At 45.1% G+C, this 27,318-nt stretch overlaps 1 protein-coding gene across 1 annotated transcript in view; it reads left to right on the forward strand.

Annotated features, from left to right (window-relative positions):
- The window catches only part of arid3a (AT-rich interactive domain 3A), a 158,558-nt gene that overhangs the window by 95,305 nt on the left and 35,935 nt on the right, over positions 1 to 27,318 (forward strand). Inside the window, exon 5 of the mRNA XM_072482675.1 lies at positions 7,049 to 7,330. Coding sequence (XP_072338776.1) covers positions 7,049 to 7,330 — 282 coding nt within the window. The remainder of the gene's footprint in view (positions 1 to 7,048; positions 7,331 to 27,318) is intronic.

A 27,318-nucleotide genomic window follows, 5' to 3' on the forward strand; every position in this document is an offset into this window, starting at 1 on the left:
TTCTGGAATGTGTTGAGGATGTTTTTCTAGAATGGGGTATGTTGGCGAACTGACCAGAGAAAAGACTATTTTAGATCAAAGCAAAATACTGCGGATGCTAGAAATCTGAAATAAAAACAGAAAATGCTTGGAAAAACACAGCAAGCCTGGCAGCATATGTGGTGATAAAGAGAGTTAATGTTTTGAGTCTGTAAGACTCTTCAGAGTTTCTTTTTCTCCCCCTCTTTAGCTCTGACGAAGAGTCAAACTCTGTTTCTTTCTCCAACAATGCTGCTAGACCTGCTGAGTTTTTCTAGTATTTTCTATTTCTATTTCAAATTATTTGAGATCTTGTATTATGTAATGAGAAAGGGCTAATTAATAATCTTGTTTTAAAAGCACAATTAGGGATGAGTGACTTAATATGATTTTACAAAATGTTTGAAAGTGACATAGTTCAATCTGAAGCTAGTGTTAAATTTGAACAAACAAAAATATGAAAGTATGAGGGGCAAATTGGCTGAAGTGGATTGGAAAAATGCATTAAAGGATATGTTGGTACATTGGCAATGGTTAGTCTTTAATAAATTATTGCATAGTTTATAGCAACTATACATTTCTTCAAGGTGCAAAGCTCAAAAAAGTCCGTCAACTGTGATTAACGAAGGAAGTTAAGGATTGTATAAGATTACAAATTAGAAGCAGGAGTTGGCCATATGGACAGCATGGTGGCACAGTGGCTGGCACTGCTGTTTCACAGTGCCAGGAACTCGGGTTCTATTCCGACCTCGGATGACTGTGTGGAGTTTGCACCTTCTCCCACTGTCTGTGGATTTTCTCCGGGTGCTCTGGTTTCCTCCCAAAGTCCATAGATGTGTGGGTTAGGTGGATGGCCATGCTAAATTGCCCCTTCGTGTCCAAATGTTAGATGGGGTTACGGGCCTCGGTAGAATGCTCTTTTGGAGTGTCAGTGCAGCCTTGATGGGCTGAATGCTTCCTGCACTGTAGGGGTTCTACAATTTTTAAGGCAGAGCTAGATAGATTCTTCTTTAACAAGAGGGTGAAAAGAAGAAGATTTTTTGACAAGAGTGTGAAAAGTTATCAGGGGTAGGCAGGAATATGGGGTTGAGGTTACAATCAGATCAGCCATGATCTTGGTGAATGGCTGAGCAGGCTCGGAGAGCCAAATCCATACAATCCCTACAGTTCAGAAGGAAGCCATTCCCTACATGCAGAAGGAGGCATTCAGCCCATCAAGGCTGCACCGACCTAGTTAGACACTTCTCCAAATTGAACTTCATCTACCACCTATATGTCCACTCCACCAACTTGTCCATGTCTTTTCAAAATTCTACACTGTCCTCTTCGCAGTTTACAACACTTCCAAGCTTTGTATCATCCCCAAACTTTAAAACTGTCCCCTGCACACCATTACTGTATCAGGAAAAGCAAGGGTCTCAATACCATCCCCCAGGGAACATCACTTCAAACCTTCCTCTAGTTCGAAAAATTTCCATTGACTGTTAGTCTCTGCTTCTTATTATTCAGCAAATTTTGTATCCACGTTGCTACTGTACCTTTTTATTCCAGGAGGTGTAACATTTCTCAAGTCTGTTGTGTGGCACTGAATTGAATGCCTTCTGAATGGCCAAGCACATCACATCAACAGCATTACACTCATTGATCCTTTTTTGTTACCTTTTCAACCTACTCCAAGTTAGTTAAACACAATTTCCCCTTTAGACATTCATGCTGGCTCTTCCAAATCGGCCCAAATTTTTCCATGTGACTACCAATTCTATTCCGAATACTTTTTTCCAGAAGCTTTCCCACTACTGATGTTAAACTGATTGACTTGTAATTGCTGGGGCAATCCATACAACCATTTTTGAACAAGGATGGGCCGAATGGCCTCCTACAGCACTGTAAATTCTATGATCTGCAATTCTCTAGTCCTCTAGCATCTCCCCTGAGTCTAGCGAAGACTAGAAGATTATGGCCAGGGCCCCTGCAATTTCCATTCTCACGTCCTTCCAATACCCTTGGATTCATCTCATCCAATCCCAGTGCCTTGTCAACTTTCAGTATTGCAGTTGAACTTTCATTTTAAACCAATGAAGGGACAGTAATTCTAGCCAATAGAAAATGGGGCAAATGGACCAATAGAAAAACGAGCATTTTCAATCCTTTGCATACTTTTCTCCCCAGCTGCGCTTGGATGTTACTGTAGTTTACAGAAAGCACATTCTTGTTTCGGCTACCTCCATCATTCTGTCTCTGCAGACCCACGTCATTCACTAAGAAATAGTTTATTATGGATTCCACACTACCTCCTTGGTATAGATGGAAGAAAAGTATTCATTTTCTATCTCAGCCATGACTCCCGCCTCCATGTGTATACCCCTTTTTAGGTCTCTAATCGGCCCTACTCCTCTTCATAGAATCATATAATCTCTGCAGTGTAGAAGGAGGCTATTCGGCCCATCGAGTCTGCATTGACCCTTTGAAAGAGCACCCTACCTAGGCCCATGCCCAACCATATCCCTGTAACCCAGTAACCCCACCTAACCTTTTAGATACTAAGGGGCAATGTAGCCTGGCCAATCCACCTAATCTGCACATTTTTGGACTGTGGGAAGAAACTGGAGCACCCGGAGGAAATCCAACCATTTTACTATTTATATCCCTCAGAAGACTTTGGGATTCCCCTTTGTTAGCTGACAGTCTTTTCTCATATTCCCTCTTCGCTTCTCTAATGTGCTTTTTCACCTCCCCTCTGAAACATCTGTATTCATCTTGGTTCTCAACTGTATTTTTCACTTGACACCTGTCCTTAGCACATTTCTCCTTAATTTACATCTCCTTTTTCATCCAGGGAGCTCTGGATTTGTTTGCCTTACCTTTCCCTTTTTAAGGAAAGATACTTTGACTGTGTCCGGACCATTTATGTTTTGAAGGTAGTCCGTTATTCAGCTACAGATTTTTCCGCCAACCTTTCATTCCAGTCTAACTAACCGATCTCTGTTCTTGCCCCGTTGAAGTCAGCTCTCCCCCTAGTTAATTATTTTTACCCTGGAATGCCTATTTTCCTTTTCTATCATCGTTATGAACCATATAATATAATGGTCATTGCTTCCTAAATGTTCCCCCACTGTCGCTTGATCTACTTGGCCCACCTCATTTCGAAGAAACAGGTCCAACAATGCATCCTTTCTTGTTAGATTGGACACATACTGCTGTAGAAAATTTTCATGAAAACAATCTAGGAACTTTTGCCCTACTTCATCTTTTACACTACCACTGTCCCAGTCTATATTCGGGTAATTAATTATCCCCATTAAAACTACACTAAAATGTTTGCATCTCTCTGTAATTTCCCTGCAGATTTGTTCTTCCTTGTCGCTAGTTTGTAACCTATAGACTAGACCGCGCAATGTAATTGCACCCTTTTTGTTCCTTAGCTCTAGCCCAATTGATTCTGCCCTTGAATCCCCTGGCACATATCTGGAGTGCTGTGTGCAGTATTGGTCTCCTTACTGAACTGTGTTAGACGCCGTTCAGAGAAGGTTTACCAGATTAATACCTAGATTGGATAGGCTGTCTTGTGAGGAAAGGCTGGAGAGGCTAGGTGTGTATCCACTGGAGTTTTGAAGAGTTAAGAGGCGACATGTTTGAAATATGAGATCCTGAAGTGTATTGACAAGGTGGATGTGGAAAGGATATTTCCTCTTGTGGGAGAATCTAGAACTAGGGGTTTAAAAATAAAGGGTCGCCCATTTAAGGCAGAAATGAGGAGAAAAATATTTCTCCTGAGGGTTGAGATACTATGAAATTCTCTTCCTCGAAAGGTGGTTGAGGCAGAATCGAATATCTGAAATGCAGAAGTAGATAGATTCTTGATGAGCAAGAGGTGAAAGGCTATTGGGTTAGACAGGAATTTGAAGTTGAAGTTAAAATTAGATCAGCCATGAGCTTATTGAATGGTGAAACAAGCTTGAGGGGCCGAGTGGCCTATTGCTGCTCCTAGTTTGTATGCAACCGTTGTTAGACTGCACTTGAAGGAGTATGTGCAGTTTTGGTCCTTTTACTGTAGCAAGAATATTATTGCCATAGAGGAAGTGCAACAAAGGTTCACCAGACTTATTCAAGGCATGGTGGGACTGTCCTACGAAGAGAGATTGGGGAAACTGTTGGGTAAGTGAGTGGTGGCACATAAACTTGAGCACTGACAACAGCAGTGCTTTGAGAGCCGCAGTTGCTCACCCAAAGACTGTCCAAATGGGAGAGGTGCCTGCTTGACCCATAGGTCAGTGGACTGCTGGGCAGAGGCAGCCTGCCTGGACCAGGCCACCACCTTGATATAACCGTCTCTCAAAGGTATGAAGGAATGAGTGGAGGGGAGGAGGTTTGGGAAGTCGGGCTACCGAGTAATTGATTTGGGGGAGTGAGGATTAGGAACGGCTGTGAATGATTGTGAAGGAAAGGAGTTGGGAAAGAGGCTGCTCGGTGAGTAGTGGGTTTGTGCTTGGGCTGCTGAGAGTGAGATGGGATGATGAAGGGTTGGGGAGAAGAGCAGTTGGCGGGGGGGGGGGGGGGGGGGGGGGGGGTGGGGAGGAGAAGGGTTGGGAGAAAGGCTGCTGAGGGATATTGCAAAGATGTGATAGGGTGCGGCGGTTGGGAACAGGGGCTGCTGATTGATTCTGTTGGGGGAGTTACAAAATGTGCAGTTATTAGAGAAGCAAATAACAAATTACTGTAGTCATATGTTTACCTGTAACTATGATTTACAAAACTTGTCATAGGAGCAGGCGTAGGCCATTCAACCCTTTGAGCCTGCTCCACCATTCATTATGATTTGATTTGATTTATTGTCACGTGTACCGAGGTACAACTGCGTACAGTCCAGACAGATCATTCCATCCATAGGACATACATAAATACACAATATAAATATGTAGACACGAGCGTCGGGTGAAGCATACGGAGTGTAGTACTCCTCAGTAGAGAAGATGTGTGAAGAGATCAATTCAACCCATAGGAGGGACTTTCAGGAGTCCGGTAACAGCAGGGAATAAGCTATTTTTGAACCTGTTAGGGCGTTGTCTCAGACTTTTGTCTCCTATCCGATGGAAGAGAGAATAACCCGGATGAGAAGGGTCTTTGATTATGCTGCCCGCTTTCCCAAGGCAGTCCATAAGAGGGTCATTCAAGAGTCTGGTAACAGCGGGGCAGAAGCTGTTTTTGAACCTGTTAGTGTGTGTTCTCAGACTTTTGTAGTTCCTGCCGATGGAAGAAGTTGGAAGAGAGAATAACCCGGGTATGAGGGGTCTTTGATTATGCTGCCCGCTTTCCCAAGGCAACAGGAGGTGTAGACAGAGTCAATGATTGGGAAGTGGTATCTTGTGATGGACTGGGCTGTGTTCACGGCTCTCTGCAGTTTCTTACTGTCTTGGACTGAGCAGTCGCTATACCAGGCTACGATGTAGACAGAGGATGCTTTCTATGGTGTATCTGTAAAAATTGGTAATAGTCAATTCAGACATGCCAAGTTTCCTTAGTTTCCTGAGGAAGTCCAGGCGCTGTGTGCTTTCTTGGTTGTAGCGTCGACATGGGTGGACCAGGACAGATTGTTGGTGATATGCACACCTGGGAATTTGAAGCTGCCAACCATCTCCACCTCGGCACCATTGATGCAGACAGGGACGTGTACGATACTTCGCTTCCTGAAGTCAATGACCAGCTCCTTAGTTTTGCTGGCATTGAGGGAAAGATTGTTGTCGTTACACCACGCCACTAGGTTTTCTGTTTCCCTCCTGTACTCTGACTCATAGTTGTTCGAGATCAGACCCACTACAGTCGTGTCATCAGCAAACCTGTAGATGGAGTTGGCTGATCATCCAACAACTGCTTTCTGTGGTAGTGAATTCCACAGGCTCACCACTTTGAGTGAGGAAATTTATCCTTGTCTCGGTCCTATATGATTTACCCCATATCCTTGTCTTTCCTCCGATAAGGAGACCAAAACTGCACACACTATTCCAAGTGTGGTCTCACCAAGCCCTGTATGACTGAATCAAGATATTCCTGCTCCTGCAATCAAAACTTCTCGCCTTGAAGGCCAACATACTATTTGCTGCTTTTACCGCCTGCTGCACCTACATCTTACCTTCAGCAACTGTTTAAGAGGACATCCAGGTCTTGTTGCACATTCCCTCTCTTCATTTATAGCCATTCCGATAATCTGCCCTCCTGGTCTGCTACATAAGTGGATAACATCACATGTATCCACATTATACTGTATCTACCATGCATTTGCCCACTCACTCAACTTGTCCAAATCACACTGAAACATCTCTGCATCCTCCTCACAGCTCACCCTGCCACCCAACGTAGTGTCAATGGGCAAATTTGGAGATATTACATTTAGTTCCCTCATCTAAATCATTAATATACATTGTGAATAGCTGGGGTCCTATCACTGATCCCTGCGGTACCCCACTAGTTACTGCCTGCCACTTGAAAGAAAACGCGTTTATTCCTATTCTTTGTTTCCTGTCAGCCAACCAGTTTTCTATCCATCTCAATGCTATACCCCCAATCCCCTGCATTTTAATTTTTAATGTAATTAAAAGGACAGTTAAAATAAAAACGGCTTTACCTACAAGGTAAGCAAAAGGTTGTTGAATATGAACTGGGATACATGACTAATAAGCTTGAGAACCACTGCTTTATGACCAGAGTCTAAGGCTGGGACTTTCTTGTTTGTGCAACCCTGTTACTCGATAAACCCATTAGTTCATCAAGGATTGGATTTTGACTAAAAAAGTGCTTTTTGATTTTCAAACATTGGATTTTTGTTCTTGGATTCCCCCCCCCCCCCCCCCCCCCCCCCAAAATGGTACAAAATGTGCACTGATGAAAATGATGAAAAAAGTAATGAGCACAACAAAAAAGCATTATTTGAAATTGCTTTTTCTTTTGTTAAAAGCCTCAAACACTTTGAATACATTTTAATTTTTAGTCTTTTTATCAATGTTTATGAATGTTGTGGTCTAATTTTGTTTTGCAGAGGAGGATTCAATTATTCCACTATCTTTGGGCGGTAGACTCCCTATCTCATTGACCGGTCACCAGGTAGTTGCAGCTCACGCTGCTGCAGCTCAGGCTGCAGTAGCTGCGCAAGCTACGGCATTAGATCAGCTGAGAGAAAAACTGGAGTCTGGAGAGCCTCCTGAGAAGAAGATGGTAATTGGGATGGATGAACAGCAGCGGCTGATGCAGCGTGCTATTCAGCAGAATCTACTTGCCATGACAGCCCAGATACCAATGAACATCAGGATCAACAGTCAAGGTATATGGAGCAGCATGAGGTATTCTTAATTACGGAGTCAGAGAATGCACATTACAAAAGGTGCTGCCTGTTGCAATCATTGGAACACTCTAGTGTAGAACTAAGCTTTACTTCGAGGCAAAGAAACTGTTGGGAAAGTACATTGTTAAGAGCACACATTTCATTGAGAGGGAAAAAATCTGCTTGCAAGAATTTTCACTTATTTTAAATTATAATATTCTGAACTGGTGGGAAGTACATCAGATGGTTATCTTTTCATGTTGGTCCATGTCTTGACGATATTGATGCCGTACACCTCGGAGCAACAGCATTGGCAATAACAGTGGATATTACTTTAAATCGGCCTCTGGACCTGGTGGACGCTGAATTAAGTGTATTTCGAGCCGTTAACATTGTTGTCTGCATTTATGTGGTTCTGAATCAGCTTGGGGTGATCATAACCGAAGCCGTGTCAGTTCCAGTGGAAATACTCTAGAATGAATCATAGAATTTACAGTGCTGAAGGAGGCCATTCGGCCCATCGAGTCTGCACCGGCCCTTGGAAAGCGCACCCTAGCTAAGCCCCTACCTCCACCCTAACCCCACATCTCCACCTTATCCCCGAAACCCCATCCAACCTTTTTTTGACATTAAGGGCAACTTAGCATAGCCAATCTACCTAACCTGCATATCTTTGGACTGTGGGAGGAAACTGAGCACCCAGAGGAAACCCACGCAGACATGGGGAGAACGTGCAGACTCCACACAGACAATGACCCAAGCCAGGAATCGAACCTGGGACCCTGGATCTGTGAAGCAACTGTGCTAACCACTGTGCTACCATGCTGCCAGAATTGCTCACAGTACTTCAGCTGTGGTTTCACCAAAGTTCTATACAGCTTCATCATGACCTCCCTGCTTTTGTTATCTCTGCCTCGAAGCTTATTTTCGCTTAGAAGGTGTAATAACTGAAGGGCAAATAGAGGACACAAATAAAAGAACAACATCACCCTGTCTGCTCAAACGCAGTGGTTTGAAGTATATTTGTTTCAATGCCAGAAGTATAGCAAGTAAGGCAGATGAACTTAAGAGCACTTATTAGTATTTGGAATTATGATGTTGTGGCTGTCACAGAAACATGGTTAAAGGAAGGGCAGGATTGGCAGCTGAACATTGGAGGATATAGATGCTTCAGGAGAGATAGAAGAGGGTGTAAAACGGGTGGGGGAGTAGCATTACTGGTTCAGGAGAATATTATCGCCGTACTGCGGGAGGACACCTCTGAGGGCTCATACAATGAGGCAATCTGGGTAGAGCTCAGGAACAGGAAGGGAGCAATCACAATGTTTGGCGTTTATTACAGGTCCTCCAACTTCCAGCGAGAGATAGAGGAGCAGATAGGTAGAGCAATTTGGATAGGTGCAAAAGTAACAAGGTTGTTGTGGTATGGGATTTTAATTTCCCCTATATTGACTGGGACTCCCTTAGTGCTAGGGGCTTGGATGGGGCAGAGTTTGTAAGGTATATTCAGGAAGGCTTCTTGCTGCAATATGTAGATTGTCCAACTAGGGAAGGGGGCAGTGCTGAACCTGGTATTGGGGAATGAGCCTGGACAGGTGGTTGAGGTTTCAGTAGGAGAACATTTTGGGATTAGTGACCACAATTCCGTAAGTTTACTTTTGTATAGGGATGAGCGTAACCCTCGCATTAAGGTGCTAAACTGGGGAAAGGCAAATTATGATAACATTAGATAGGAATTGAAGAATTTGGATTGGGTGCGGCTGTTGGAGGGTAAATCAACATCGGACATGTGAAAGTCTTTCAAGCGACAGTTGATTAGTATTCAGGAAAGTCATGTTCCTGAGAGAACGAAGGATAAGTATGGGAAGTTCAGGGAGCCATGGATAACTAGAGATATTGTGACCCTAGTCTAAAGGAAAAAGGAGACTTTTGTACGGTCCAGAAGGGTGGGGATGCATTAATGCATTTTGTGTTGGGAAGCCTAGTGGGGGATTTGATTGGCATGTTTCTCATAGATTAGAACAGTGTTCTTCAAACGTTTTTTCCGGGGACCCATTTTTACCAACCGGCCAACCTTCAGGACCCAACCCGGCCGACCTTCGCGACCCACCATTTTCTCTTACCTTGTTTGCTGCTGACAAAAATGGAGGAAATGGTTTTGGGTCCCTTTGGCCCTCGTACACACTCCTCCAGTGGAACCTGTTGGATGAAGGTGAAGCCTTCTGGCGTCGGAAAGTATGGAGTCTCCATCTGTCCAAAGTTCTGAATTTTTTTCCTGTAAAATTTTATCAAATAACCCCCCCCCCGAACTTGTTAAAAAAAAATGAGTAAAATAAATGAAAATAATGAATAAAACCCCCCGAACCTGTAAAAAAAAGAAATTAAAAAATGAATACCCCCCCCCCCCCGAATTTGTAAAAAAAAAAATGAATAAAATAAATGAAAAAAGTGAATAAAATAAATGAATAAAAACCACTACAGAACTTGTAAAACAAAAAGCTGCAACCGTTTAAAAAAAATAGCGGCTGCACTGCGCATGCGTGCCCGATTACCACCCACCCCCAGGTCGCGCCCCCGACTTTGAAGAACACTGGATTAGAATTTGGATGTTTAGAATTAGAATTTCTAAATTCTTGCAAGTAATCGTTTTTTCTCCAATGGTGGATTGCTTTGAACTATGACTAATTTCATTTCGACTTACTTTTCTCTAAAGAATGAGGAATTGTGATTTTTTTTTTTGATGACAGCAGCAGTTATTACTTTTGTCATTACTTGCCTCTTTGGTGTTTGAAACAGTAAAGTTTTGATTGTATTTACTTTGTAACTGTTTTGACCTCCACGGAGGCCACATGTGTGTTCCATTCATTTTCCCGTGACCTCCAACGAATATGAACTTCCCCGGTAATGGGGCAGGGCTTCCCCTTTAACGAGGGGGGCTCTCACTGTATAAAAACCCCAACCTGGGTGTAGGTCGGAGAGGGTGACCCTTCGGGGAGAGGAGATTTGTGTATTCTAATAAAAGAGTATTGTTTTGCATCCTACTTGCCGTTCATGCATACTTGGTTGGCATGGATACTACAGTAAAACTCTGATAACATTCTCATCTGAGTCAAAAGGGTGGGGGATTCAAACCCAATTCCATAACATGGGCATATTGCTGCTAATACTGTGGTGCAAAAATAATAGTTAATTGTCAGAGGTGTTGTATTTTGTTAAACTTAAATCCTACAGTTGGATATGTTATGAATGCAAGGTTATAAAATGATTATGTTTAATTTGCTCGAGGGAAAATGGAATGCCCTGGAAGGAGGGGGGGGGGGGGGGGGGGGGGGGGTAGTGTGAACTTGTACTGAACTTTGCCGGACTAAAAATGGTTACCATAGGACAAGGGGGCCCAGGTTAAGACTTAGTGAACCGACATGCATTATTTCACACCTGAACGCTGAAAGGTAGTTGTCTTGCCTTGTATTGATTTCTCTCACGCAGTCTGATTGAAAACGCTCTGCACATAGAGCAAATGAGACGGGGACAGTCGGATAGGAAAAGGCTACATTTTCTATTAGGTACCAGACCGAATATTGCGGGACGTTTGTCCACTGGTCAAAAAAGAAGGAATCCACTGCAATTTGAGGACACTGAAAGATTTGCCCTGGCAAGGGTGGGAGAAGAAATTACTGGACTTTACTGTTGAAAGTTGGTTGTGAATTCTTAGAGAATTGAGAGAAAGGACCTTCAGTTGCTGGATATTGACTCAAAATGGGGCATGAGCTCATTGGAAGCTGGGAGTAACTTTAGACTGTTTCCTAAATCGATTGCAATTTTGTGGACAACATGCTATAAAGTGTATATGAGGCATGGGATTTTGGATTGCATTAAGACATTGAGCGTTATCTTCTCTGTAGTTTAGTTACCTACTAAATAATGTGTACTCCATGTTGATTTTAGGTTGTTACAGTGAAGTCTTTAAACTTGAAATCTTGTCATGCGATTCCTTTATATTGGCCACTGGGAATTAAAATATCTTTCTCACGCTAATCAGTCTTCAAGGTGATTGTAACAAATTTGGGAATCTCGGATTCAAATCCAGAGCCTGGGATCGAGTAGATTGAACTTGTCAACGTTTAAATTAACTAGATGTCACAGCTTTCTTTTTACTGTATTCATTGAACAGTCAACATGGCTACACCTATTGCTCAAACGTTTCTAGAGAGGAAGAACCTATCTGTGAATTGAAAGAGAAATATAAAAACTTTAATTAGAATTATCAAGGGCATGGGAAGGGAAAACTTTTACTTCCAGGGAGAAGAATTAAGGAAATTTGATCTCTCAAGAAAAGCTTAGATTATCTGAACAGGGATTAACCAGCATACTTGACAATTTCAGAGGGCATTTAGGGGTCGACATTGCTGTGGATCTGGAGTCACATGTAAGCCAGACCAGGTAAGGATGGCTGATTTCCTTCCCCAAAAAACATTAATTAACCAGATGGTTTTTACGATAATCAACATTTAATTCCAGATTTTTATTGAATTCAAATTTCACCATCTGCCGGGTCTCCAGATCTTGCCTTGGATCTCTGGATTACTAGTGACAATACCACTATGCTACTGCCTCCCCTTACATACAAAAATATAGGAATTGAAGGAAGGAGCCAAATCAGACTTGCAGAATTTGCTAGCAATGATATTTTGATAGGTGATATAGGGCTATGAATATTGAGCCAGAATGTGAACAACTTAGAGAGGTGATGTCAATGGAAATATTAAAATTAGTGTCCCTTTCGGAATAAGGTTTCACTTAGAAGACTATAAAATTCCTCCGATGAGGGTAGCTGTGATAATGGCTGACTACAAATTGTCTCATGAACATGAGTAGCAGAGACCATTGTTTGCAAACCCACACAGAAACTGAAGTGATAAGAGATCTGAGAATGAAGAGAACCCTGTTTACAGTGAGGAAGATAAAAAATGACATGACAGATATTGGAGTAGTAAAAAAATCAGTATGGACGATAGGTATGATCCAAGGGGACCAACATGTTGTTTTTGTCATAAGCGAGGACATCTGATGGCAGATTGCTGAATATGAAGAGCCAAAATTGTAATATTTGTGGACATGCATAGTGTGACTGCAGAAAATGTTGTACCAGTAAGTGGCATTTATGACTGACCAGTAGATTTGACTATATTTATTATTGGAAAAGACAAGAGCATAGAGGATTAGAAGAATTTGGTGTTCAAGGGTGAGGTCTGCACCCTTGAGCACAAAATTCGTATAATTCCTTATGCTCTCGTCTTTTCCAATAATAATTTGTTTTCCTGTAAAGCAAACAAACAAATTAACATTCTTGGATATGGGGTTATCTAACTCACTCATGGTCATAGGTGAAGGTAAACTCTCGCTCGAAGGAACACTATTTAAAAATGTAATTATTCAGAGTCGTAATGGAGGTTACTTAACCACTCTGTTATATGAAGTTAATTTAAAGTATGGTTTAATTTCTAGTATATTAGTTGTGGGAATTGGATACAAATTGCCTATTAATGGTGTCAATTTTATATCAGGAAATGACCTCACTGGAGATAAAGTCCTTTCCTCTCCAGTGATGTCAGAAAAGTCCAGTGAAACCACTGAAATTGAAACTGTACAAAAGAATCTAATAACATAACAGAAATCCATGATTCTCTTAACCTGCTGTGAAAATCGCTGTTTCAACGAAAGGTATGTCCAAAGAACCAAAAGCTTAGACTACTGAGGTTAAAGGAACATTGGAGCATCAAACTGACAGAGTTAAAAACAGCTGGAAATTAAAGCTGTCTGAATGAGACCTACAAGCAGACCCTAAACAAGGCAGCAGGAGCACTGAAAGCTGATGATGGAATAAAGGAGAGCAGTACTTTAAAACCAGATAACTTTTCTGTAACTAATACTGGTACCAGGAAGAATTTGTATTCTTGAACGTAAATGAAAACTTCAAAATGGCAAAAGGGTCACTCTTAAGAGAGAAGGATTAGAAAAAGTTGATGCTGAGTGGGAAAATGAAAAAGAAAGAATTTAAAAGAATTTGTGAACTGACTGAAAAGGAATGCCAAAAAGTATCCGATCATTGACAAAACCTCAACAAGGTTCTTAAATCAGCTGAGGCAGCAATGTTAAACTGTGTATCCTGGAGTAGAATGCTGAAAGTTTAAATCATAGGGACGACCTTAGAAGTTAAAAGTAATCCTGCATTTGTTCAGGAAGAGGACAATTCAATTGTATAGCTTGGTGAGTCATTCTTTATACACTTGAATATTAAAAACTCTGCAGCTATGAAAGAGAATGGCGATCCAGAGTTAAAACCTGAACACTGGTAAATTCAAAAACTGTGAAAGGGTAAATACCCTGATGACTGTGTAGCAGCACGGTTCAATTCCCGTACTAGCCTCCCCGAACAGGTGCCGGAATGTGGCGACTAGGGGCTTTTCACAGTAACTTCATTGAAGCCTACTTGTGACAATAAGTGATTTTCATTTTCATTTCAAGAGGAGAGCAAGTTTCAACAAAGTTAAGGGGGCCCTGGTTGCGAAAGACATTAAATTTGGACTGCTATACCTGGCTCGTCTTTGGGTGACCTACGAGAACCGGGAGCTGTACTTCAACTCTCTGGAAGAGGTGGCTACTTTTATGAAAGACAATAATCTGTCTTAAGGACTTTTAAATTCAACCTGTGGTGGACTGAGTTTGGGGGAAGGGATAAAGTGGGGGCAGAGAAAAATAGTTCAGTGTTTTTTATCTTGTTTAAAATTTCAGTCTTTCAAATTCTGAGTCAAGTCGCGATGTCCGGGAAGCCAAGGATTATTATTTTTTTCTTTCCTTGTGTAATTTGATTTTGATTTATTGCTTGAAGTACTGGATTACAGAGGAAAAAACTTTTAAGTTGCGACGGGGATTTCTTTTCAGTAAAAAAGATGGTTGATTCTTGCATGCATAATTTTGCTTAAGCTGCTTAAGCTTCTTCTATTGTGTTTGATTCTGTTTGAAGGTGATGGGACTGATAAGAATCGGTTAAAGGAGAGGGGTTGGCCTTGTTGCTTGCGCTTTGGGGGATGCTGTGTTTGCTTTTGGGAATTGTTGTTACTGTGTTAAGTGCTTGTGTTATGTTTAGGGGAGATAGAATCTGGGAGATGGCAGGTTTTTTGACCGCCAGAGGGTGGGAACTGTTGGACTAGCTGAACAGCTAGTTCACGGGAGCAAAGTGGGGGGAGAGCTGAGGAAAGACGGAGGGGGGGGATTACTGCTGACGGGTAAGGAACAGCTAGGAGACTGGAGATGGAGATCAGATGGTGTTCGCCGCCGAGGGGCGGATCAAGTGAGGTGCGAAACACGGGCTAGGAGCTGGCCTGGGAAAGGTCATGGCAGATCGACAGGGGAGGGAGGCAAGGCCCCCCCCCCCCGACCAGGCTGGTTACGTGGAATATTTGTGGACTGAATGGGCCGGTTAAGAGAGCCCGTGTGTTCGCACACCTGAGGCAGTTAAAAGCGGATGTGGCCATGTTCCAGGAGACACACCTGAAGCTGGGAGACCAAATTAGAACAAAGAAGGGATGGGTCGGACAAGTGTTTCATTCAGGACTGGACCCGAGGGGTGGCTGGCTATCCTGATTAACAAAGGATGACATTCGAGTTGGGGAGGATAGAGTCAGACCCGGGAGGCAGATTTGTTATGGTAAGCGGGAAGCTAGATGGAATGGCAGTGGTCCTGGTGAATATATATGCCCCAAACTGGGATGATGTCGCGTTTATCAGGAAGGTGCTGGGAAAGATCTCAGACCTTGACTCGCACCAGCTGATTATGGGTGGTGACCTTTAATACGGTCCTGGACCCGAGATTGGACCGGTCGAGTGCTAGGTCGGGAAACTATCAGCAATGGCAAAGGAACTGCGGGGGTTCATGGAGCGCATGGGAGGGGTAGATCCGTGGAGATTTGAGAGACCAAGGAGCAGGGACTATTCATTCTACTTCCATGTACATAAGGCGTACTCCAGGATAGATTTCTTTGTGCTAGATAAAACACTGTTAGCAGGGGTTGAGGACACTTGAGTACTCAGCAATTGGTGGTTTCAGAGCACGCACCACATTGGATAGACCTACGGGCAGGCATGGAATGTCCCAGCGCCCACAGTGGAGACTAGATACAGGGCTGCTAGCGGATGAGGAGATCTGTGAGCGAGAGAGAGAAGCCATTCGGGGGTGCATTAAGATCAATGACACTGGAGAGGACTGCAGCTGGGGTGGCCATGGAGGCACGGAAAGCAGTTATTAGAGGGGAATGTATTTCGATTCAAGCCCACAGGATAAAACTGAGCGGTCGGAGCTGGACAGGTTGGTGGGAGAATTCTTACAGGTGGACAGGAGATATTCGGAGTCTCCAAATGAGCTCCTGAAGGAGCGTCAGAGACTTCAAATGGAGTTTGGGCTCATTTCTACAGGTAAGGCGGAGGGTCAGCTGAGGAGGGTAAAAGGGGCAATATATGAGCATGGGGAGAAAGCTAGCAGGATGCTGGCGCATCAGCTGAGGAAACTGGAGGCGGCGAGAGAAATAGGGAAAATAAAGGATATGAGGGGGAAGATGGTGACGGACTCGGGGGCGGTGAATGAAGTGTTCCGGGAATTTTATAGTCAGCTATACGAGTCAGAACCCCGGGTTGGGGAGGAGGGCATGAATCAATTCCTGGGGAGGCTAGGGTTCCCAAAGGTAAATGAGGAGCTGGTGGAGGCCCTGGGGGGCCCGATTGGGCGTGGGGAGTTGATAGATGGACTGGAGGTGATGCAATCGGGTAAAGCCCGGGACCTGACGGATTCCCAGTGGAATTTTATAAGAGGTTCTCTGGGCTCCTGGTTAAAGGCTTTTTAACGAGTCCAAGGAGCTGGGAGTACTCTTCCCCCCCCCCCCCCCCCCCCCCCCCCCCCCCCCCCCAACCCAGGCATCAATTTCTCTCATCCTGAAGTGAGACAAGGATCCGGAGAGCTGTGGATCGTACAGGCCAATTTCCCTCTTGAATGTAGATGCCAAATTATTGGCAAAAATCCTGGCCACTCGAATAGAGGATTGTATCCCGGAGATAATTGGGGAGGATCAGATGGGATTTGTAAAGGGCAGGCACCTGACATCCAACATTAGACGGCTTCTTAATGTAATTATGATGCCAGCGGAGGGACGTGAGGCTGAGGTGGTAATTGCCATGGTTGCGGAGAAGGTTTTCGACCGGGTGGAGTGGAAGTATCTATGGGATATTTTCGGCAGGTTTGGGCTGGGATTTGTGGAGTGGGTCCTGTTATTGTACCAGGCCATGGTGGCAAATGTAAGAACTAATCGAGTTCGGTCGGAATACTTTAGTCTATGTCGGGGGATAAGGCAGGGATGCCTGCTCTCCCCATTACTGTTTGCCGTGGCCATAGAACCCTTAGCAATGGCCCTGAGAGCAGAAAATTCCTGGTGGGGTATAGTGAGGAGAGAGAGAGGGGGGGTGGGGGGGGGGGGGGGGGGGGGGCGACACAGGGTCTCTCTCTATGCGGACGATTTGCTGCTTTATGTCACGGACCCGGTGAGGGGGATCACTGAAATCGTGGAGGTATTAGGAGAATTTGGGTGATTTTCAGGCTGCAAGTTAAATATGGGAAAGAGCGAGATGTTCGTTATCCAGGCACGGGGACAGGAAAGGAGACTGAAGGAGCTACCTTTTAAAGTGGTTGGGTGGAGTTTTAGGTATCTGGGGATTCAAGTGGCCAAGGACTGGGGGCAGCTTCACAAGTTAAATTCGGCAAAGCAGTGGATCAAATGAGAAGGGATTTCCGTAGATGGGACATGCTCCAACTGATGCTGGCAGGAGAGAGGGTTCAGACAGTGAAGATGACGGTCCTTCCAAGACTGCTTTTCTTTTTTCAATGTCTTCCAATTTTGTCCAAAGGCTTTTTTCAAAAGTATGAATGCGGCGATATTGAGGTTTATATGGACGGGTAAAACCCTGAGAGTAAGGAGGGCATTCCTGCAACGGACCCGCGGAGAAGGGGGTATGGCTCTCCCGAGCTTTATTAACTATTACTGGGCTACCAACGTATTGATGGTCAGGTAGTGTGGGAGGGGTCGATTTGGGAGTGGATGGAGGCAGCATCCTGCAACGGTACGAGTTTGGAGGCTTTACTGACGGCGCCGCTGCCGTTCTCGCCGGCTCGGTACTCTACACGTCCGGTGGTGTGGCAGCCCTAAGGGTGTGGGGCAATGGAGGCAGCATATGGGACTGGAGGTGGCGTCAGTGTGGTCACCGATCTGTGACAATCACCAGTTTGTCCCGGGCGGGCTGGATGGGGGCTTTAAGCTATGGCAGCGGGCAGGGATTGAGAGGTATGGGGACCTATTCATCCAGGAGTACTTTCCGACCTTGGAGGCATTAGAAGAGGAGTTTGATTTGCCGGGTGGGAACGGGTTTCGGTACCTTCAAGTGTGGGACTTTGTACGGAGGCAGGTCCCAAGCTTTCCTCGCCTTCCCCTGAGGGGACGACAGGATAAAGTGCTGTCCAAAACGGGGGTTGGAGGTGGGAAGGTTTCGGAGATACACAGGGAATTGTTAGAGTGGGAAGGGGCCCCTATCAGAGAGGTGAAGAGGAGCTATGAGGGGAGCTGGAAACTGAACCGTGGCAAAATGCCCTGAAAAGGGTAAATGCATCCTCGTCCTGTGCTAGACTTAGTTTGATTCAGTTCAAGGTAGTCCATAGGGCCCACATAATGGTAGCCCGGATGGGTAGGTTCTTTGAGGGGGTGGAGGACAGATGTGGGCGGTGTGGGGGTAGTCTGGTCAACCATGTTCATATGTTTTGGGCATGTCCGAAACCGAGGAAATTCTGGCAGGGATTTGCGGATGCTATGTCAGAAGTCCTGGAAGATAGGGTAACTCCAAGTCCAGAATTGACAATATTTGGGGTGTCGGAGGATCCGGGGGCAAAGGTGGAGAGGAGGCCGATATCCTGGCCTTCTCCTCCCTGGTGGCCCGGAGACGGATCTTGCTGAGATGGAGGGATTCGGAGCCCCCGAAGTCAGGAGTGTGGGTCAGCGATATGGTAGGGTTTCTCAGGGTGGTCCCGGTGGATTGGAAATTAGCAAACGTGACACCACTGTTTAAAAAAAGGAGGTAGGCAGAAAGCAGGTAATTATAGGCCAGTGAGCTTAACTTCGGTAGTAGGGAAAATGCTGGGATCTACCATCAAGGAAGAAATAGCGAGGCAATCTGGATGGAAATTGTCCCATTGGGCAGGCGCAGCATGGGTTCATAAAGGGCAGGTCGTGCCAACTAATTTAGTGGAATGTTTTGAGGACATTACCAGTGCGGTAGATAACAGGGAGCCAATGGATGTGGTATATCTGGATTTCCAGAAAACCTTTGACAAGGTGCCACACAAAAGGTTGCTGCATAAGATAAAGATGCATGGCATTAAGGGGAAAGTAGTAGCATGGATAGAGGATTGGTTAATTAATAGTAAGCAAAGAGTGGGGATTAATGGGTGTTTTCTCTGGTTGGCAATCAGTAGGTAGTGGTGTCCCTCAGGGATCAGTGTTGGGACCACAATTGTTCACAATTTACATAGATTTGGAGTTGGGGACCAAGGGCAATGTGTCCAAGTTTGAAGACGACACTAAGATGAGTGGTAAAGCAAAAAGTGCAGAGGATACTGGAACTCTGCAGAGGGATTTGGATAGGTTAAGTGAATGGGCTAGGGTCTGGCAGATGGAATACAATGTTGACAAATGTGAGGTTATCCATTTTGGAAGGAATAACAGCAAAAGGGATTATTATTTAAATGATAAAATATTAAGACATGCTGCTGTGCAGAGAGACCTGGGTGTGCTAGTGCATGAGTCACAAAAAGTTGGTTTACAGGTGCAACAGGTGATTAAGAAGGCAAATGGAATTTTGTCCTTCATTGCTAGAGGGATGGAGTTTAAGACTAGGGAGGTTATGCTGCAATTGTATACGGTGTTAGTGAGGCCACACCTGGAGTATTGTGTTCAATTTTGGTCTCCTTACCTGAGAAAGGACGTACTGGCGCTAGAGGGTGTGCAGAGAAGATTCACTAGGTTAATCCCAGAGCTGAAGGGGTTGGATTACGAGGAGAGGTTGAGTAGACTGGGACTGTACTCATTGGAATTTAGAAGGATGAGGGGGATCTTATAGAAACCTATAAAGTTATGAAGGGAATAGATAGGATAGATGCAGGCAGGTTGTTTCCACTGGCAGGTGAAAGCAGAACTAGGGGGCATAGCCTCAAAATAAGGGGAAGTAGATTTAGGACTGAGTTTAGGAGGAACTTCTTCACCCAAAGGGTTGTGAATCTCTGGAATTCCTTGCCCAGAGAAGCAGTTGAGGCTCCTTCATTAAATGTTTTTAAAGATAAGATGGATAGTTTGTTGAAGGATAAAGGGATTAAGGGTTATGGTGTTCGGGCCGGAAAGTGGAGCTGAGTCCACAAAAGATCAGCCATGATCTCATTGAACGGCGGAGCAGGCTCGAGGGGCCAGATGGCCTACTCCTGCTCCTAGTTCTTATGTTCTTATCATGTTCTCAGTCTGGAGAAAATCAAGTTCGCTCTGAGAGGATCAATACAGGGATTAGCCCGGAGTTGGCAGCCGTTCATCGATCTCTTTAACAAAAATTGAAAGTCAGCTGTAAGGGGGGAAAGGGAAAAGGGGGGTGGAGGAAAACAGGAGGCATGGTAATGTTAAATAAGGACAGGGAACTCGGTATACGGGAAATTGGGCAGAGGGTAGGAGAAGTGGGGGACGTGGTTTATTGTTTGTTCTTTTAGGGGGTATCTGGTGCGTCGACCCGCACGGTTATTTTAGAAATGTCACCATGTTAAATTGTGAAAATACAAATGCTTCAATAAAATGTGGGCATCGCTGGTTAGGCCAGCATTTATTGCCTGTCCCTCGTTGCCCTTCAGAAGGTGCTGATGAGTTGCCTTCTTGAACCACTGCAGTCCTTGAGGTGTAGGTACACACATTGTGCTGTTAGGAAGGGGGTTCCAGAATGTTTCCCAGTGACAGTGAAGGAATGACGATATATTTCCAAGTCAAGGTGGGTAGTTCCCTCATCTAAATCATTAATATATTGTGAATAACTAGGGCTCCAGCACCGATCACGGCGTACCCCCACCGGTTACTGCCTGCCATTTGGAAATTAGGGGCAATTTAGCGTGCCCAATTCACCTACTCTTTGTTTCCTGTCTGCCAACAAATTTTCTATCCATCTCAATACACTACCCCCAGTCCCATGCGCCTTAATTTTACATGCTAATCTCTTGTGTCGGACTTTGTCAAAAGCCATCTGAAAGTTCAAATAAAGCACATCCATTGCTGCCCCATCATCAACTCCACTAGGTGTATCCTCAAAAAATTCCAGTAGATTAGTCAAGCAAGATTTCCCTTTGGTAAATCCATGCTGACGCTGTCTAATTTTGCCACTGTTTTCCAAGTGCTGTGCCACTGTTTTCCAAGTGCTCAGTCAGGCTGACTGGTCTATAATTCACTGTTTTTTCCCTACCTCCCTTAGTGGGGTTACATTAGCTATCCTCCAATCTGCAGGAACTGTTCCAGAGGCTATAGAATCTCAGAGATGACCGCCATGTATCCACTATTTCTGGGGCCACTTAAGAATTCTGGATGTAGGTTATCAGACCCTGGGGATTTATCGGCTCAATGCCATAAATTTCCCCCAACACTATTTCCCTACTAATATTGATTTCTTTCAGTTCCTCCCTCTCGTTATGCCCTGTGTTCCTCAACATTTCTGGTATGTTTGTTTTCCTCCTTTGTGAAGACAGATCAAAACATGTATTTAGTTGGTCAGTCATTCCTTTGTCCCTAATTATATATTCCCCTGTAGATTGATACAGCCCTAAGACTTTAGGGCCCTAGTCCCAGAATATACTACGTCACCATCTTTTATTGGTAGATGGATTGGGTTTCGGAGCCATGAGGTCATGTTGCAGCTGTACAAAACTCTGGTGCGGCCGCATTTGGGAGTATTGCGTGCAATTCTGGTCACTGCATTATAGGAAGGATGTGGAAACATTGAAAAGGGTGCAGAGGAGATTTACCAGAATGTTGCCTGGTATGGATGGGAAGATCTTATGAGGAATGGCTGAGAGACTTGAGGCTGTTTTCATTAGAGAGAAGAAGGTTAAGAGGTGACTTAATTGAGGCATACAAGATGATCAGAGAATTGGATAGGGTGGACAGTGAGAGCCTTTTTCCTCGGATGGTGATGTCTAACACGAGGGACATAGCTTGAAATTGAGGGGAGATAGATCTAGGACAGATGTCAGAGATAGGTTCTTTACTCAGAGAGATGTACGGGCGTGAATGCCCTGCTTGCAACAATAGTGGACTCGCCAACACTAAGGGCATTCAAATGGTCATTGGATCGACATATGGACGATAAGGGAATAGTGTAGATGGGCTTTAGAGTGGTTTCACAGGTCGGCGCAACATTGAGGGCCGAAAGGCCTTTACTGCGCTGTAATGTTCTATGTTCTATCTTGATAAAGAATTCTGATTCAGAACCCTAGTCCCAGAATCAAATACGTCACTCTCCAACTTAATGAAGAATTCTGATTCAGGACCCTAGTCCCAGAATCAACTACGTCACTCTCCATCTTGATGAAGAATTCTGATTCAGGACCCTAGTCCCAGAATCAACTACTTCACTCGCCATCTTGATGAAGAATTCTATCATATTATGGTCGCTCATCCCTAAGGAGCCTCACACAACTAGATTGTAATTATTCCTTTCTTATTACTCAATACCCAGTCGACGGTGACCTGTTCTCTTGTTGGTTCCTCAACGTATCGATCCAGAAAACCATCCCGTATCCAGGACATCAGTCCCGGTCCTGTCCAGGTGTAACCTGACCAGTTTGTACTGCTCCCACCTCACCAGAACCGGTCCCAATATCCCAGGAACCTGAAACCCTCCCCCTCACACCATCTCTTCAGCTACACATTCATCCGATATATCCTGCTATTTCTAGGCTGACTAGCATGTGGCCATGGTGGTAATCCTAAGATCACTACCTCTGAGGTCCTACTTTTCAACTTACTTCCTAAGTCCCTATATTCTGACTTTAGGACCTCATCCTATTGTCTACTATGTTGTTTGTTCTAATGTGTACAGCAACCACCACTGACTGTTCGCTCTCCTGCTTCAGAATGTCTTGTAGCCACTTTTTGACCCTAGCACTAGGGAGGCAACATAACATCCTGGAGATGAGTCCAAGGTACTGGACAAGAAGTTAGAGCTAGGATGTTACGAAAGATGATTCTGCATTTGACTAATGTTGCTGAGGGTCAATGGAGTGGCACAAAAGGACTCCCATGATTGGTGCCCTGGTTATATGTGAGATAACTATGAGCGGCAGAAGGAAAAGCCATTGAAGGATAAGACAGGCAGGAATATAATAAATCACAGTTGAACACTCCAACAATGGCAGTGCCAGGCAAGTGGATCACTGAGAAGAAAAAATAAAGACTTGCTTTATATAGTGCCTTGCACGACCATGGGACATACAAAACCGCTTTACAACCTATAAAGTACTTTTTGAAGTGTCGCTGTTTTGATGTAGGAAATATGGCAGTCAATCTGCTCACAGCAAGCTCCTGCAAACTGCAATATAATGCCCAGATAATCTGTTTTTCTGATGCTGATTGAGGTATAAATATTGACCAGGGCACTGGGGTAACTGTTAATTGCATATTAATTTTGTTTAATTGTATGCAGGTTGGGAGCATTATCTGGTAATTCACGTTTAATAGGAACAGACTGAAACTGATGTTGTTGGGTTAGGAGGTCCATGTTTTGTAATGTGTATCTCCAAATGAAAGCTTATAAAAGTGCATAAAGATTGACTCAAATTCTATCCTTGACTGCTGGGCTGTTTGGAACGGAATGATAACTCCGCTGTGCTGTTTGGAGCGGAATGATAACTCCCCTTCAAAATAGTGGGATGGGATCTTTTACATCAGCGTTCGAGGGTAAATGTTGCCTCGGTCCAACATTTTCATCCAGGTGACAGCACTTCTGGCAGTGTAGCACTGGAGTTTCAGGATAGCGTCATGTGAGAGTACCTTTAAGAAATGGGTGTTTAAGAAATGTATCTTTTTAAGAAATGGGTGCTTATCAGTGATGTCAGAGTGTGGGTGGAGCTGGGCTGTCTCAGCTTTTTACTTTCGTTTTAGGCTGTTTGCTGCAGGGTGTGTTTTAGTTTCGTTTTCAGAGCTGGATAGCTGCAGTCACAGCCAGAAGGTGCATGAATCGCTCTCTCCAATCTAAAGACTGTGAATCGATCCTGGTGATTTAAACTAATAACAGTCGTGACTTTAACCCGACGTGCTTCTGGTAAAAGGTGTTTTAAGTCTTATGGATGTTAAAAGGAAAGCTTAAAGGATTACTTAGTGTTGTATTCTTTGGGGTTGTATTTGAATTAATGATTGCTAAGATGTTCACTGTATGTTTTAAAAAGAGTTCATAGAATAAACATTAAAAAAATACTTTTCCATTTCTGCTCTACCAAACCTGTAGAGTGGGCCGTGTGCTCCCATACCATAATCTATTAAAAGGTGTGGGTCAGGTGAACTCCATGATACACTTTGCGGTTCTCTAAACCCTGGCTCATAACAATAGATTTTTGTGACCAAATCTAGGAGAACCACACTTCCTCCTGATTCTGAGGCAATAGTGCTACTAACTGAGCCATGGCTGACACAAAGACAGAATACCATAAAGGAGTCTGGAGTTGTTGACTGTAGTAACTCGTGAAGAGCTATCCAGGAGGATGGAGGGCTAAGCACATCACAGTCATCAAAAGGAAGTAGAAGCATGCATTTACTTAGCATCTGTAATGTTGTTAAGACTTTCCAAAGTACTTCAGCCAATGCATTACTTTTTAAATGTAGTCCCCCAAACAGCAAATAATGAATTAATTTGTTCATGGCTGTGTTGATTGAGGGATAAGTATTGGCCAGGGCACGCACCATACGACGGCATCTTTCCTCTTTGTTCGTCCTTCGAGAGAAAGATGACATTGTTCATTATTTGAGGTGTTTGATAGAATTCCAGTGAGTGTCTGCTAAGGCCAATCTGCGCCTGTAAGGTTCAGGATTTATGTTTGTTTTATTGAAAATGTCATGGAGGAGGTCTTGAAATGTAATGATTTAAATAAAACAAATCATAATTCATAACAATCATGCAACTAAAATATAAAAGGATTGTGCAATTATGAAAATTTCCATATACAAATAATTACAATACATTGCAAAATGCAGGTCTCCTTAATTTACAGAATAAAAATCCCTGAAACCTCCTTTAAGAAATCCATAAACGGCTTCCATCTCCTGGGGAACCCATCTACCGATCCCCTCAGGATGAACTTGACCTTCTCCAGCCTCAGGAATTCCGCCAGGTCGTTCACCCACACCCATGCTTTCGGCGACTGAGTCCTGCCACCCGTGCAAAATCTATCTCCGGGCTATCAGGGAGACAAAGGCCAAGACATCAGCCTCTCTCACCCCCTGAACTCCTGGGTCTTCGACACCCCCGAATATTGCCACCTCTGGACTCGGGAAACTGGCCTCATACACTGAAACCTCCACCCCCAGCACCTGGGACATTACGTCCGCGAATGCCTGCCAGAACTCCTTCAGCTTTGGACATGCCCAGAACATGTGGACGTGATTCGCGGGCCTCCCCACTCTCTGGCCACACCTATCCTCTAACCCCTCGAAGAGCCTACTCATCCTCACTATCGTCATATGCGCCCTATGTATTACTTTAAACTGGATGAGGATGAACCTCTCGCACGATGAGGACGCATCCACCCGCCGCAAGGCCTTTGCTCACGTCTCGGCTCCCAGCTCCCCTTCCCACTTGCGCTTTATGTCCCCCACCAAGGCCCCCTCCAGATCCATTAACTCCTTTTGGATTGAGACACCTTCCCCTCCCCTATCTCGTCCCTAGCCAGCACCTGTCTTGCAATCCCAAGGGCGGCAGCCCAGGAAAGGATGGCACCTCTCTTCGTACGAAGTACCGGACCTGCAGGTACCTAAAAACCATTCCCCCTGGGCAACTCGTCCTCTTCCTCCAACCTCGCAAAACGCTCCCTGTGAACAAATTGCTCAATCCCTGCCTGCCGCCACCCCAGAACTTCATATCCAACCTATGGTTGTTGCAGATGCACACTGAGGCACCCTCCAGTCCCAAATGCAGCCTTCACTGCCCCCACACCCTTAGGGCCAACAACACCACTGGGCTCACGAAATACCTGGCCAGCGAGAACGGCAGAGGCGCCAACAACCAAGCCCTCAAACCTGTTCACCTACACCGTTCTGCCTCCATCTTACCCCAGGCCGACCCCTCCCCTATGGTCCACTTCCTAACCATAGCGGCATTTCCGCCCAGTAGTAATTCATCATGTCCGGCAGCGCCAGCATGCCCCCCCCCCCCCCCCCAACCGCTCAATCAGTTTCCAGTCACAAGAGCAGTTGCCTGCGGCTCTATTGGCAAGGCGGAGAGCAACAGGGAGAGTGTGCACCTCTGCCTCGTTCCCGTGATGCAGCCCAAAATGCCTCAAACTCACTAGGTTCATCGCACACTCGGGTCTGGCGCCTTGTACAGCAACCGGACCCTGCCCGAACCCGAACCGCCCCAACAACTCCAGCAGGTACTCCCACTCCACCCGATCAAACGCCTTCTCCACGTCCATCGCTACCACTACCTCCACCTCCTGCCCCTCCTAAGACGTCACGATTACAATAAGCAGCCTCCTCACATTCGCCGTCAACTGCCTCCCCTTCACAAAACCCATTTGATCCGAGCCTATCACCTCCGGGACGCGGTCCTCAATTCGCCAGGCCAGCACCTTCGCCAGCAGCTTGGTGTCTACATTCAGTAATGATACCGGGCAGTACGACCCAGACTGCTCTGGATCCTTATCCTTCTTTAATGTCAGGGAGATGGAAGCCTACGACAGTGTAGGGGGGAGTTCTTCCATTTCCCTTGCTTCGTTAAATGCCCTCACCAGCAGTGGCCCCAGGTCGTCCAAAGCTTGTTATAAAACTCCACTATAAACCTGTCTGGCCCCGGGGCCTTCTCTGCCTGCATCGCCCCCATATTGTCTATCACCTCCCTCAACGCAGTCCCTGAACCAGCGCCTCCTCTACTGTGGGGAAACTCCAGACCATCCAAAAACTGCTGCATCCCTTCTCTCCTGGCCGGGGGCACTGACTCATATAACCTTCCATAAAACACCTCAAAGACACCATTCACCCTCTCCAGGTCCATTAACCTTATCATTCCTCACTCTGCCAATCTCCCTCACAGCCTCTTGCTTCCTCAACTGAAGGGCCAACATCCTGCTTGCCTTCTCCCCGTATTCATACACTGGCCCTCCGTAACTGCTCCACCGCCTTCCCCGTGTACACTAGCCTAGTCCATATGGAGCCTCTGCTCTCCTTCAACAGTCCTGCCTCCGAATAACGTCTGTCCATCTTCAAAATCTCGTCCACCAGTCTTGCCACCTCCGCCCGCTCTGCTTTCTCCCTGTGCGCCCGAATTGAAATGAACTCGCCTCCCACCCCACGTAACCACCGTCTTGTGCCTCCCCAGTGTCATTTAGCTCCATATAGCCCCGAATGACTGCCCTCACCTGCTCACGCACCACCTCATCCGCAAACAAAAGCACATCCAGTCTCCACTACGGCGCTGGATGCGGTGCGTGGTCAGAAACCACAATCACCGAATACTCCCGAGTCGACCACCCCCGCCATAATGTCTCATCTAACACAAAAAATCCAGGTGTACACATGGGAGAAGTATGAAAACTCCTTCGCCCTTGACCTCCACGGGTCCCCCCAATGTGCTCCATAAACCCCTTCAGCTCCTTCGCCACTGCCGACACC

The sequence above is a fragment of the Scyliorhinus torazame genome, chromosome 18, assembly GCF_047496885.1.
Source record: "Scyliorhinus torazame isolate Kashiwa2021f chromosome 18, sScyTor2.1, whole genome shotgun sequence".
In the NCBI taxonomy this organism is placed as follows: Eukaryota; Metazoa; Chordata; class Chondrichthyes; order Carcharhiniformes; family Scyliorhinidae; genus Scyliorhinus; species Scyliorhinus torazame.